The sequence below is a fragment of the Amphiura filiformis genome, chromosome 2 (assembly GCF_039555335.1).
Source record: "Amphiura filiformis chromosome 2, Afil_fr2py, whole genome shotgun sequence".
Classification (NCBI taxonomy): domain Eukaryota; kingdom Metazoa; phylum Echinodermata; class Ophiuroidea; order Amphilepidida; family Amphiuridae; genus Amphiura; species Amphiura filiformis.
Window position 1 is genome coordinate 73,334,558 of NC_092629.1, and position 15,088 is coordinate 73,349,645.

At 33.4% G+C, this 15,088-nt stretch overlaps 1 protein-coding gene across 1 annotated transcript; it reads left to right on the forward strand.

Moving 5' to 3' along the window:
* The first annotated feature begins 5,872 nt into the window (after positions 1-5,872).
* LOC140142902 (bombesin receptor subtype-3-like) lies at positions 5,873-8,805 on the forward strand. Its single transcript, XM_072164928.1, is given in 3 exon segments — positions 5,873-5,950; positions 7,559-8,512; positions 8,514-8,805. Coding segments are annotated over 3 exon segments (1,215 nt in total). The 3' UTR covers positions 8,697-8,805.
* The last annotated feature ends 6,283 nt before the right edge of the window (positions 8,806-15,088 follow it).

Consider the following 15,088-nt stretch of genomic DNA (forward strand, 5'->3'; position numbering starts at 1 on the left):
CACGACTTTATTACCATTATTATTTCCTCTTACTTAATAAAATAAAAATAAAAATTCTACAACGGTTTACCTGGGGTTCGAACCCACAATCTATGTATCCATAGTCTAATGCCTACACGACTGTGCTATGATTCTTTGTGCCAGAAAGGTGTTTGTTTATGATACTTATTGATTACGGAATAAAGTGCATACACACAATATACTAGTACTAGTAGGCCTATATTAGTACTAATAAATACGAATATAACCATAACCCTTACCCTAACACTAACCCTAAACCCTAACCCTAACCCTAAACCCTAAACCCTAACCCTAACCCTAACCCTAACCCTAACCCTAACCCTAACCCTAACCCTAACCCTAACCATAACCCTAACCCTAACCATAACCCCTAACCATAACCCCTAACCCTTACCCTAACCCTAACCATAAGACCCTAACCCTGACAATAATGAACCTTGCCTCGGACTATGCGGTTAGTGATATATTGCGGCCCATTATGGTTGCAGAAAGAAATTAAGCGTGCGGGACGGTATACAGCCTGTCTCAAAAAAAATTGTGCAAGTGAAAAGCGCCCTCTTTGGCAATTAGAAAATACCGCTGTGACATAATGCTTACATCAACGTCACGGGCGCAGTCTTAGCTCTCAAATGCCATTTGTTCTGTTCAATTCTGCTTACATCAACGTCACGGGCGCAGTCTTAGCTCTCAAATGCCATTTGTTCTGTTCAATTTGCTTGTTCTAAGAGAACTAAGACTACACCCTTGACGATGATGTAAGCATTATGTCACAACGGTATTTTCTAATTGCCAGAGAAGGTGCTCTTCACTTGCAAAATTTTTTTTGAGACAGGCTGTACACACATCAATGGATGGTGTCGTTGCACGACCGATGGAGTGACGTATATTGGCGACATACAGCACTTGTAGCAATTGGTCGGCTCAAAATTAAAACATATGTTACAGTAAAACCTAACATTTAATGGATAAGAAAATACTAATTTTTTTTATGGAAATGTTACAATATGGCTTAAGATGGCCTGTAAGTCTGTCAGTTTTTGCATGCATAACGCTGCATGGGCGTGATAAGATCATAATATAGTAAATAAATCAGATATTGCGACAAATATCAAAATCGTATTGAAAGCACTCAACAATATTAACACTCTATCCTATCAAAATATGCCTGTTATGTATTCAAAATCAAAGCTCACCTGAAGCAGAATTGTTGATGTGTTGTGGGTAGTTCAGCCACTTGTACAAAGATTATATGCAGATGTAGATGCTATCCCGATTTAGAATTTGTCACGAAATGTTATTCTTTCCTAAAAGTATATTATTTTTGCCAACCAACATGACCGCTTTCGAACTATAAAAGGTTTTTCAGGTAAGTGAAATTTGATTTTGAACTCTGCTTCTTAGGGTTTGTTATCTTCGTAAAACTTTATAGCTTTAAAACGTTTTTATGACTAAAATATCAAACGTCCAGTTTCTTGACAATGTATTTCCTGCATGCTGCAACTGGTGTGACATTCCGCTAAATCACACCAATTTGACATGTCATGAATATTGTGTTGAACGCCTTTCAAGATACATATAACACTTCTTTATTAATTTGTGTTAGTAAAGCGTTGCACGCAATGCATATATCAGTGACCGCGAAAAGAGTTCATTCTATCCGGTGAAACGATAAACGATAGACATCTGATTAAAGCTGCATTAATATTCGATTTGCAAACAACATATCAATGTATTGGTCTCAGCGGACGCGTGTCGCTTGCAACATAGACCCTAGAGCTGTTAAGTTCGCAAATTGTATTCTGAGTTATAATGTGCGTGAACGTCGTATTCATAGGTACCTCAATTGGTGCGATAAGTATTTCATCAAACACTTTTTAAACCAATCAATAATCCTATTGCTGAAGAGGATGATAAGCTTCTACCTATTTCTAAAGAATCCTTAAGCGCGCTTCAGACTCCGTATTGTACGTACAATATTGTATGTACAATACTTTTCGTGACGTCAAAAAGTATTACACGTGCAATAAATAGTATGTACCGGGAAAATATATATTTTGCTACAATCATTGGTTGCTTAATTGATACGGGTTGCCAAATTTCTAAGAGTTCTAAATTTAGTGAGTGCACGGAATGATGAACATCTTTTAATGTCTTCTTGTATTCGACCATGGTAGGTATCATAATACCTACCATGATTCAACTATACTTGAATTATTATATAATCAATGGGCACCTTTTTAAAGTTGATAATACGTCGTATTAATACTAATATTAATAATATTAAAATTGTAATAATAATATAAATGGCACATTCAGATCTTATTTATTTATTTATTTATTTATTTATTTATTTATTTATTTATTTATTTATTTATTTATTTATTTATTTATTTATTGATTGATTGATTGATTGATTGATTGATTGATAACTGATTGATTAATTGATTTAGAGATTCATTTATACTGATATTTAGTCATATATTGATTTAGAAAGTTTATAAGTATTATTTGTAGGCCTTTGTATTTATTCTGGTTCTGATTTTATTGATACTGATATTTTTGTTAATTTTTTAAGTTTTGGCATAGCATTCGTTACATTATAACACGCTGTGTTATGAATTTGCAACACCTTTTTACACATTGATATCGTTGAGGCATGTTATGATAGGCCTACTTATGATCATCACAATACATCCATAAATGTGTAAATGCAGTAACCGTAGCATTAGGGGCACGGAAGCCCCCCCATTGATCTGAAATATTAGAAAATCCCATAGGAAAACTGCCGAAAACGGCTTGTGCCCCTCCCCCTCATCAGAACCGGATGCAACGCCTTCTATACTTTTTCATTCATTAATTATAGGCGTATTAATAGTAATGCGTTGAGTTTTTAAAAAGTAATATCCGCCTTTTTTTTTTTCTTTTTGAAATGACATACGGTACTTGTTACAAAAACAAATCAGCTTGGAAAACATTTTTTTTTCGTCAGAGGCAGATATTTGGCCTATTCAGTGTCATAAAGCTACAAAATAGACGATCTTTTAAAATCATTTTAAATGGCTATTTATTTTTCAACCTTATTGTTTGTATTTGTAATGTTCACACAATCTGAACATGTGCTTGTAGGACAACGATTTTGAATTAAACATGTTAATTGTGATATTTTAATTCCCCTAGAACACCACAGTTAAGCGTCCAAAATTGTAAGTGGGTTTTATTTTATTTAACCTCATTATTTCGCTAAAATTACTCGAAAACCCTCCTAAGAGTTGTTGTTACAAATAAACATTTCATAATTTTGGGCAAAGGATAGCCAAATAGTTGACCGAAATCGTATATTTGCACCAATATTTGACTGAACTCGTATATTAACATTACCGCCCCTTCGTGGCTTTATTGGAAGCCAAAGTGTGAAACGAGATTACTTGAAATATATATTTCAGAGTTGAAAGAGTTTCAAGCCTACGAATAATATTTCTGAAATATGTCTCTCTGATTGGTTGATGGTCAAGAGGATTACGGCATCCTCAAAGCCTCTTGCTGTAATTCTCTAATCGATATCTATTATAGGACCGATCTTTTGAAATCCATACAACCGTGTCAAATGAAATAGTCTCGAATCATAATTTGTGCACGATACAACATTGATACGTCAGATTTCGGAATTTTATTAAAAATAGGCATAAATCACATTGAACAGGTTGAATGCTGCCAAATGTCCTTACTTTCATTTTCTCATTTAATTTGTTTTAATTTTGATTAATTTCTTTATCCACTGGCTCTCTGGTAAATCCGGTATTGCCAAATATTTCTTGTCCATTACCCGTGTTAATCTATTTATTTATTAAAATGAACCATCTATTAAATTCCTATAATACAATGTATAGGCCTAGTGTATTTGATAACAAATTTGTTTTTATTTTTGATTGGAATTTGGGTTCCATTACACGATTTCATAATAAGATATGTTTGGGCATGGCGGAATTAGTATATGATTAAAAATAGACATACTCTTAGGCCCCCTTTTTTAATGTTTGTAGGCCTACATTATTGATATCAATATTTATGTACAAAATGCAAAAGAATGTATATATATTTGATTGTTTTGTAAACATTAAATTTGATGTTTACTCATAATTATGTCTGGAAAGTCAGGGAAAAACTAAGGAGTATCGGTATTTAGTTCCTGGGAAAGTGGATCAGATGAGCAGTGAGTAAAAACATTTGCCCTAAATCTTTATTTGATTTTTATTGTTTTATGAATTTATTAGGGCTACTGGTAAAGTGCAGAAAAAACCTCCAAACGCACTCTAGGATTTTTCATCAGCAGCAGTAGAAATTTCTCTTGCATAGATTTTCTGGTGACCTCGCTTGGATTTAGCAAACAATGAACCGTCAGGGTTATAGCGCGTTATTTAATCTGATTCAACTCGTCGTGGCACGTATATTTATTGCACGTGTAATACTTTTTGACGTCACGAAAAGTATTGTACATACAATATTGTACGTACAATACGGAGTCTGAAGCTAGCCTTAAATAGTTCTTGTCTTTGTTTGCTTTGGCTAAATCCTGTTTAAGTGGTGGGTAACATTAAAGCCTTGTATTTTGTCTAGGTATGTATAACCAACAATTAAAGACCTATTCAGTGATCCCAGCAAAAGTGTAATTTTTTTTTAATAAATTGCTTAAAAGTGAAGGATACGTCATTCAAATTGTCATTTGGTATTTTTGAAATGAAAAATTTAGAAAAAAACAACAAAACAAAACAAAGAAAACAGCAGTATTAACAAAGTTGAAGCCCCATTCGAATACATGTAGTAAATTTAGATACTGTCAATAAAGTTCCAACACACGCTCGCGTAAATTCACATAAGCGTGCGCCAGTTACGCATTACGCAACGCACAGCAAGCGTAAGCTTTGCGCCCAACTGCATGCATACCATTATATATCAATACAAGGTGCACACCGATATCGCCTGGCTAATAATTAATTGGTACAGCAGAGATACTAAAATAAATCCCCGGGATCGATACACGTGAATGTGCTATGCACGATTTTGATATTCAGACGAAAATCTTTGGATACCGGGTTAGAAAATGATGAATATCTCCCGTAAATGATTTCGTCTAAAGAAGCCAGATGTGGTTCCTTGCACTTGGATATATATGTTGAACAGATATGATAGTCGTTAGCTTGCGTCTTGAGAAAGAAGCTTGCGTCTTGAACTCAAAAACAGACAATAATTCTGATTTTATATGTGCTAAACTATGTAGCGCAGTGTATAGGCCAATCGTGGAGGTAGTCTAAAAGCAGAAGACATATGGCGTACCATGGTTCCATGCACACAGCGAGGTCAGTCACCGGATAATTGTAACTTATTGTCAGTAGCCTTAGTCAGATGTCCTTCGGCCCAGTATGCGTCTAAAAACTATTAAACAGGTCGGAACAAAATGGCCATGCGTGGCGGTGGATTCAACCTACCATGGCGATTTCTGCCATGAAGATGTCGGGGCGATGACACCGTGCGGTGTTATTAGTCTTATTTTTCCGCTTTATATAAACCGAACAAACTTTAAACATGCACTTATGTAATTGATAAAGAGGGTGCCTGAAATAAAACGCAACCAGACTCTTACATGTCCAATGTTTGTTTAACGATTTATGTCATATGGATCGCTTCTTCTTACCTTATATGTCCCATTTTATTCACAGTAATATGTTTAGTCCAACATGACTTTGTATTCCAGCGGCGTAAGCTAATAACAAGGGATGTGAATTTATTAATTCCATACACGACAATGAATATCTGCAATTTCTGTTATTTTTTTTATAAAATAAAAATACTAAAAATGTCGGAATATTTGATCGATATCAATGCACGCATCTTCAAGAAAAATATAATGAATCCTGCAAGACGCCCAAGCACAGTGCGTTATACGCAAAACTGCGTGCAACAGTAATTATACACTGTATAATATGTGATGCGATCAAGCAAAATCAGTCGGAACTCGGAAATATTGATTTTGAGATATAGCCAAATAAAGGAAATATTTCCTTTTGTTTCTTCTTGGAAACTCTTTAATTGCTCATATCTTTGGAACTGGTTGTTCAATTTCAATGGGGTTTTCTGCAAAATCCAGCTTTGTAAATGTTTTTTACTATCCTGTAAGAAACTGAAAATTTATTATTGCCGAGTTCCGACTGATTTTGCTTGATCGCATCACATATGAAGAGCTTTGTTTCAAAACCCCTTACATGCACTTTTGGCTGAAATTGAGTTATTGATATGACATTATAGTGTGGGTAAAAATACACATTTTGGTGGTTGTTTGACCTTCATACCACTTTCCCTTCCGGAGATATGGTATATTTCCCATTTGGGAAATCTTACGGAATTTCCGGAAATGTGAACATAAAATTAATATAGAATTGTTTTGCTTTAATCTTTTGATGTATACTAGTAGCATGGAATGTTCTTTACCTATTAAAACCAAAGGGAACTGTTTTTGGGTCACTATTTTTGAAAAAAATCATTTTAATTAACAAAAGGTGTGGCTTCGGAAATACTCAAAAAATGCAATTTTCCCGAATTTAATTAAAAAATCATAATTAAAAAAGTAAATGAGATATTTCAATTTTTCTTTTTGATTTGGAAAGCATTAGTCAAGTTACATAAAGTAGTGCAAACAAATGGGCACAAATATGATTGCAAAGGTGATTTCTAGAAAAGGGGTAAATTTGTTTTGTTGCAAAAGCCCTTACATCCACAAAATACGCGATATAAAAGATATAATAAAATAAATAGGAAGGCTTCAAAATTGTACGAAACCTATACTTTTAGTTTCTATTCATCAACACTTTATCCAAACCCAAATTGAATCAAATCGAACCAGTAATACTTGCACAATTAAAAAAAGCTGCTTTTCTCAAAAAGTCAAAAGCGGATGTAAGGGGTTTTGCAACAAAGCTCTTCATATACAGTATATGTGCTCCGCGTATTTTTCTAACGGCTTTACTGACTACTAATAGCAAATGTGCATTGTTAAAGCTTAGTATTCTGATATACTCTATGGTTTAATTGGATAATATCGATTCAAAATTATTCAGTATTTTTCACTGTTTTTAATCTGAATTAATATCTCTTCAAAATGAAAAGTGCATTACCCTGTGGCATTACATGTAAAAATGCATCAAGCAAACTGGTGGCGCAAAACAATTGTTCTAAGGTAGAATAACTATTCTGTCATATTAATAGTTACTTGTTGTTGAAACAATTTACACTGAATTAAACGCGTGATCAAATGAAATTTGTCGTTTTTAGTTACTTTTTAAGAAACAATTGATTTCATTGGTATATTGCTAATAACTGCGATATTACCAATATGCTTGAACGGCTCGTAGGCAGATATTTCAATTCAAACCAATTTGTACACGAGACGTATGTGATGTATACACTAAAACCGGCTCATTCATTCAGCAGCCGCCGAATCGTTATGTGTGTGACGAATTTTTCACTAAACTAATGCAATGGGTAGCAAGGAGCACAATATGTTTATAAATGCCTCTTACTTCAGCAATATTACCGACCCCTTTACAATGGATCAAAACTCAACCCGTTTGTTTTTTTCGATCCGTTAGATGTTCTCAAAGACATTTGTTGGCGATCTGTGATCAGTACCAATTTTGTGGTTGTGTTTCTTATCATTGTCACTTTCATCGGACTAACTGGCAATGTTGGACTTCTCCTGGTTGTGTTGAGAAATCCTGTACTTCGAAGTGCACCTAATATTCTTATTATCAATATAGTTGTGTCAGATTTGCTATATATCAGCAGCACAGCACCTTTTTATACCAAACATGAATTTGGAAGACCATGCTGGTTAATGGGATCGGTGGCCTGCAAATTTCGTCACTATATACCTATGGTGTGTCAAGCTTCGTGTATATTTTCATTAACTGCTCTAAGCCGTGAACGCTATAGTGCTATAGTGCATGGAGTCGAGTCGAGAATATCAAGGAGTTTGAAGAGAACTTTTTGGATGGTTGCCGCGGCCTGGCTTGCTGGTCTATTCGTCGGGATACCGGTATTGTTTTTCACAAAAACTACACACTTTGATATAATGTGTTTATACATGCCGGTGAAATCTAAATGGGCTCAAACATACATGGTATTTATATTTGCCTTTTTGTATATAATTCCATTATTATTTATTACAATTCATCACTTTTGCATTGTTAAGGAATTATATCATAGCAACGTTTCCGTTCTCGCTCAGAACCCATCTGCTGCGAATCAAATTCGCGCACGTAAACGATTAGCACAAATAGTTTTAGTTATTACGATATTCTTCGCCGTTTTCTGGTTTCCTCATTACGCTTATACTCTATGGTTTATGTTTACAAGATATTCAAAACAAATAACTGAAAATAAAGGACTGCCAAAGGTATTCCGCCACTTTAACTACTATATGGCGCTAGCCAATTCATTATCTGAACCCTTGGATTGTGTTTATAATGTCATCTGTACATAGAAACACTCTAATGCAATTTGTGGATTGTTTACGCTGTGCAAAAGGTAAACGTGTAAAAAGTGGTGTTCGTGTTGAAGCGCCATCATTTTCCCGTGTATCTACGTCTTACTCACGTCCTGTAACTAGCACAACAAAAATGTGAGCATCAAGATCTACCACAACTTATTAAGACGAATTATAACTGAAAATATTGAGGTTAATTGTTAATACAATATCTTTGTCGTGTTGTAAACCTGATTGCTAGTTGTACTTTTATCCATACGTTTATCCACTCGTACATAATTGATTTGTACAAAATTACAAATTGGTTGCTTTTAAATAAAATAAAATAAAATTAAATTTTGGATTTAACCTTGTCGAAAACAAATTGTTTTTGCTGGGATACAGGGCGTTTGTGTTGCCAGAATACTTTTATATGTTGGGTTATATCACCTGTTACCAGTGGTAATATTTTCCATAAATTATATTGTTCAAATGTTGCCACATAACCTTGACAACCAATGTTATTTACATGTTGAAAAAACTTTTGCTTCAGAATGTGTTTTTAATACAGAATTTTTAATATTATAGAAACATTTTGATAACATTTATTGATACAGAATCCGTCATTGAAATGTTATGCTTAGGTTTTTAGAGTGTTGAAAACGTTTCATATAGGTCTCTGTGGGTCTTTTTATCTTTTCAGTTTCTGTTAGTTTATTCATTGTGCGCAAACGAAATCGCATGTTATTTGTAAATTAATTGAAAAGCTTTGCACATCAATGCATCATACACGAGGCACAAAAATAAATTCTTCAGTTATAGCTATCATTGCTGTTCAACGACCTGATCATTTTGGATTAATCTGAAATATACATTTTATTAATTAAAAGTTGCAATTTTAAAGATTTGAAATTGCAACTTTTGATTTTGGGGTTTGCGGATTTGAAGGCGCGTATCTTGGTCAATTCTTCCTCGATTTTCACTAACAGGGTGTTAAATGAGAAAGCAAAGTCCAATTAACAAAATGTATATTTCAGAATAATCCAAAATTATCAGGTTGTTGAACAGCGAGGATGACTATAACTGACGAGTGGTCAAGTGCCCTCCCTCTCACCATCATACTAATTACCATAATGTTTAGAAGGCAGAATAAAAATAAGTCTTTTTTCTTTTATTGTGTATTTTAATTGTGTAGCTTCGTCCGTGAGCTTTTCAGCGTTTCAAACTAATATAGTTAGCTTAAGAAAGATTTTCCCACCTGTATGAGGCACATCGTGTGGGTCTTCAGTAAGTCAAAGAATAAGGTACCACTTATGTTTACCCCTGTATATCCTTAACAAAGACAAAATGTCAAAATTAAAACAAGCAGCCAGTACCTTTCCTCTTTAGCTATGATTTGAGACCTTATTTGTTGAAATTGGTTGAGAATTAAAGAAATGGTGATCTAAAACCTAAGGAAGAAACGAAATCAAAAGTTGCAATTTTGTCTTCTAATCAATGCAAGCACGACGCTAGTTTTAATGTGCTAATCAATGACAGCACGGCGTTAGTTCTCATATTCGAGAATGCTTTGTGTTCAAATCAGTAAAGCTTGCAATGGAGCAAACTGTAACTTTTAAATAATTTCTTCCTTGGGTTTTTGGATGTCGTGTCTTTATTTCTTGAAAGATTTCAACTAACTAGGTCTTAAAAGACGCAGCTATTGACTGATGGTACAAATTGTGACATATCTGTCTTTGTTTAGGATATACAGGGGTGAAGATAACTGGTACCAATAAATTATATTATAGCTTTGTCAGAATACCCGTTTTGATTTTACCTTTTTTCACTTGCGACTGCCAAAGTATCCAACTCAGTACTTCATTTCTAATATAAGCAGCAGAAATAATCGATATTTCTATTATGGCTTGCAAAATCATCCATCCATGAGTTGATTTTGACAAAAATGAAAGTCGGAATTCAAAAATGTTGCAATCAAAACAGAACATTGGACAAAACTATGATATATAGCCCTATATGTGTATAATGTGCTGTAGAAAGTTGATATTTTGATAAAAAAAAGTTTTACATAATAAAAATATATATTTATTTTTATCCTTCTGGCCCTTTTATAGAAGTGAACACGCTTTTGTTTGTACAGGGTGAGTCAAAAAAGTGCAATAGAGAAAAGAATCCATTTTTATTTAAGAACCGAGTTGAACCTTTTAGGTTTTAATACATTTTATGAATGATATATCCATTAGTAATCTTGTGTGAAAAAAACAAGGAATTAGCATTTACCATTTTGTTTTTATGACACATTTTATAGCTATACCCAATTTTAATGTTTGTCCAAGAAGCATCTAAAATTTGAATGTCAGCCCACTCTGTGTATGGTAGATTTGGAACAACTGTTATTTTCTTAACCTCATTGGCATTGAAATAAAATGGAGCACCCAAATTGTTATTGTCCTTGGTCTTGTTTAAGGAAAAGAAACATTATTTGTTGTTATTTCCATTTTACCTTTACTTTACAAATGTTTATTCTCTATCAAAAACATACACATTTGTACGCGGATTTTTTCAAATGTCGAAATGAAATGCGCGCAAATTGAAGTGGAGTAAATTATAAAATATCCAGTAAGTTGGACTTATTGGGATTAAAAAAACTGGAATTGGAGTCGAGTGAGATATGAAGGACTTAAAGTAATGTTAGAAAGTTTGTTTGAACAGAAAAAGAAATTAAAATAACGCAAAAATCAACCTTATTTAAGTTAAAGTCAGTTTCAGAGCTGGTGCCTTGATCGTGCATTGTGTGCTCTCATTCAAAATACATGGTACCTCGTGGACAAATAATGAAATTGGGTATCGTAGCAAAAGGACTCATAAAGATTAAACGGTAGATGTGATTGACTTCATTTTTTCACAACAGGTGACTATTGAGTGTGGCATTTATAGAAACTTTCAATAATTGAAAAGATCAACGTGGTTCTTACATAAATATCGATTCTTTGCTCTATTGCACTTTTTTTTTGACTCACCCTGTAATTTATTTATAAAATATTTCTTTGTATCAGAAGAAATATACTGCCCTATATAAAAAAAAAATGTTTAAACAGATTGTCACTTCACTTTGGAAGTACGTAGGCACAGATTGAGACGAAGTTTTAACGTAAATCGATAACAATGTTAAATTTGGGAATAATTAAAAAAAGACTGTATACTATATCTAATATTTACTGGTACCCACGTTTATTGAATTTATGATTATATTTGTAAGATGGGTGTAAAAGTAAAAAAGGTAGGGAATAGGAATTATCTGTTTGGTGGTCATTCATATGTTCAGTGGCACACCTTTACTGAATGCTTTTATCATCAAAGAAGATGAGATATTTTCTGTCATTATATAGTGCATTGAAATAAACGGTTCCAAAAAAGTAATTCCCCCCTTTTAGTATAATCCAAAAACGGCTTGATCAATTCTCTTGTTTTGAAGTTTGGAACATAGGCTGATTAGTTATGCATCAAGTGAGCGGGTTTTTGTTGCTACTTTTTATCATCTTCAAAATGCAGTCATTTACGATATTTTCGGCCAAAAAAAAACTGCATTTTTCTACATAGGCTTTTTATGCTTGAGTTTGTGTTTGACAATTTGCCCTTTAAGTGAGTAATTTAATCAAAAAGAAGAAGAATTTAATTTAATTAAGTTTAAGCCTTTCCTGATTTAGGTATCATACATTCAAAAACAGTTTTTATGGTTCAGTGAATAAATTAAATTGAATGCTGCAGCTTATTAATGTCTTTCAATAATGAATAGGCCTTCCTTCATGTGAGATGGCTTCCAAGCATCGTTCTTATCTGCTGTTGGTCCAGCTGGTTCCCCGCATGCTGCAGGATTTGCTGCAAAGTCCTTTAAGGTGATGTGGTCCCTCACGTGTCCGCTTGTAACAAGTTGAGTCTTGATAAAGGCCACCCATATAAATGTTTTTTGAACCATTCAAGGAATGCCCAATGAAACAAGTGTATAGGGCCAGCATAAAAATTAATATCTAACCAGGAATCTGTTGGTCCATTGGTTAAATTAATATAAGAACACAAGATTTCTCATTGAAGTTACAGTTGTTCCTTCCCAATAAATTAAATTAGAATGAAAAATTTGTTAAATTTACAGGGGTCAAGATAACTGGTACCAATAAATTATATTATAGCTTTGTCAGAATACCCGTTTTGATTTTACCTTTTTTCACTTGCGACTGCCAAAGTATCCAACTCAGTACTTCATTTCTAATATAAGCAGCAGAAATAATCGATATTTCTATTATGGCTTGCAAAATCATCCATCCATGAGTTGATTTTGACAAAATTGGTAGTCGGAATTCAAAAATGTTGCAATCAAAACAGAACATTGGACAAAACTATGATATATAGCCCTATATGTGTATAATGTGCTGTAGAAAGTTGATATTTTGATTAAAAAAAAGTTTTACATAATAAAAATATATATTTATTTTTATCCTTCTGGCCCTTTTATAGAAGTGAACACGCTTTTGTTTGTACAGGGTGAGTCAAAAAAGTGCAATAGAGAAAAGAATCCATTTTTATTTAAGAACCGAGTTGAACCTTTTAGGTTTTAATACATTTTATGAATGATATATCCATTAGTAATCTTGTGTGAAAAAAACAAGGAATTAGCATTTACCATTTTGTTTTTATGACACATTTTATAGCTATACCCAATTTTAATGTTTGTCCAAGAAGCATCTAAAATTTGAATGTCAGCCCACTCTGTGTATGGTAGATTTGGAACAACTGTTATTTTCTTAACCTCATTGGCATTGAAATAAAATGGAGCACCCAAATTGTTATTGTCCTTGGTCTTGTTTAAGGAAAAGAAACATTATTTGTTGTTATTTCCATTTTACCTTTACTTTACAAATGTTTATTCTCTATCAAAAACATACACATTTGTACGCGGATTTTTTTCAAATGTCGAAATGAAATGCGCGCAAATTGAAGTGGAGTAAATTATAAAATATCCAGTAAGTTGGACTTATTGGGATTAAAAAAACTGGAATTGGAGTCGAGTGAGGTATGAAGGACTTAAAGTAATGTTAGAAAGTTTGTTTGAACAGAAAAAAGAAATTAAAATAACGCAAAAATCAACCTTATTTAAGTTAAAGTCAGTTTCAGAGCTGGTGCCTTGATCGTGCATTGTGTGCTCTCATTCAAAATACATGGTACCTCGTGGACAAATAATGAAATTGGGTATCGTAGCAAAAGGACTCATAAAGATTAAACGGTAGATGTGATTGACTTCATTTTTCACAACAGGTGACTATTGAGTGTGGCATTTATAGAAACTTTCAATAATTGAAAAGATCAACGTGGTTCTTACATAAATATCGATTCTTTGCTCTATTGCACTTTTTTTTTACTCACCCTGTAATTTATTTATAAAATATTTCTTTGTATCAGAAGAAATATACTGCCCTATATAAAAAAAATGTTTAAACAGATTGTCACTTCACTTTGGAAGTATGTAGGCACAGATTGAGTCGAAGTTTTAACGTAAATCGATAACAATGTTAAATTTGGGAATAATTAAAAAAAAGACTGTATACTATATCTAATATTTACTGGTACCCACGTTTATTGAATTTATGATTATATTTGTAAGATGGGTGTAAAAGTAAAAAGGTAGGGAATAGGAATTATCTGTTTGGTGGTCATTCATATGTTCAGTGGCACACCTTTACTGAATGCTTTTATCATCAAAGAAGATGAGATATTTTCTGTCATTATATAGTGCATTGAAATAAACGGTTCCAAAAAAGTAAGTCCCCCCTTTTAGTATAATCCAAAAACGGCTTGATCAATTCTCTTGTTTTAAAGTTTGGAACATAGGCTGATTAGTTATGCATCAAGTGAGCGGGTTTTTGTTGCTACTTTTTATCATCTTCAAAATGCAGTCATTTACGATATTTTCGGCCAAAAAAAAACTGCATTTTTCTACATAGGCTTTTTATGCTTGAGTTTGTGTTTGACAATTTGCCCTTTAAGTGAGTAATTTAATCAAAAAGAAGAAGAATTTAATTTAATTAAGTTTAAGCCTTTCCTGATTTAGGTATCATACATTCAAAAACAGTTTTATGGTTCAGTGAATAAATTAAATTGAATGCTGCAGCTTATTAATGTCTTTCAATAATGAATAGGCCTTCCTTCATGTGAGATGGCTTCCAAGCATCGTTCTTATCTGCTGTTGGTCCAGCTGGTTCCCCGCATGCTGCAGGATTTGCTGCAAAGTCCTTTAAGGTGATGTGGTCCCTCACGTGTCCGCTTGTAACAAGTTGAGTCTTGATAAAGGCCACCCATATAAATGTTTTTTTGAACCATTCAAGGAATGCCCAATGAAACAAGTGTATAGGGCCAGCATAAAAATTAATATCTAACCAGGAATCTGTTGGTCCATTGGTTAAATTAATATAAGAACACAAGATTTCTCATTGAAGTTACAGTTGTTCCTTCCCAATAAATTAAATTAGAATGAAAAATTTGTTAAATTTACAGGGGTCA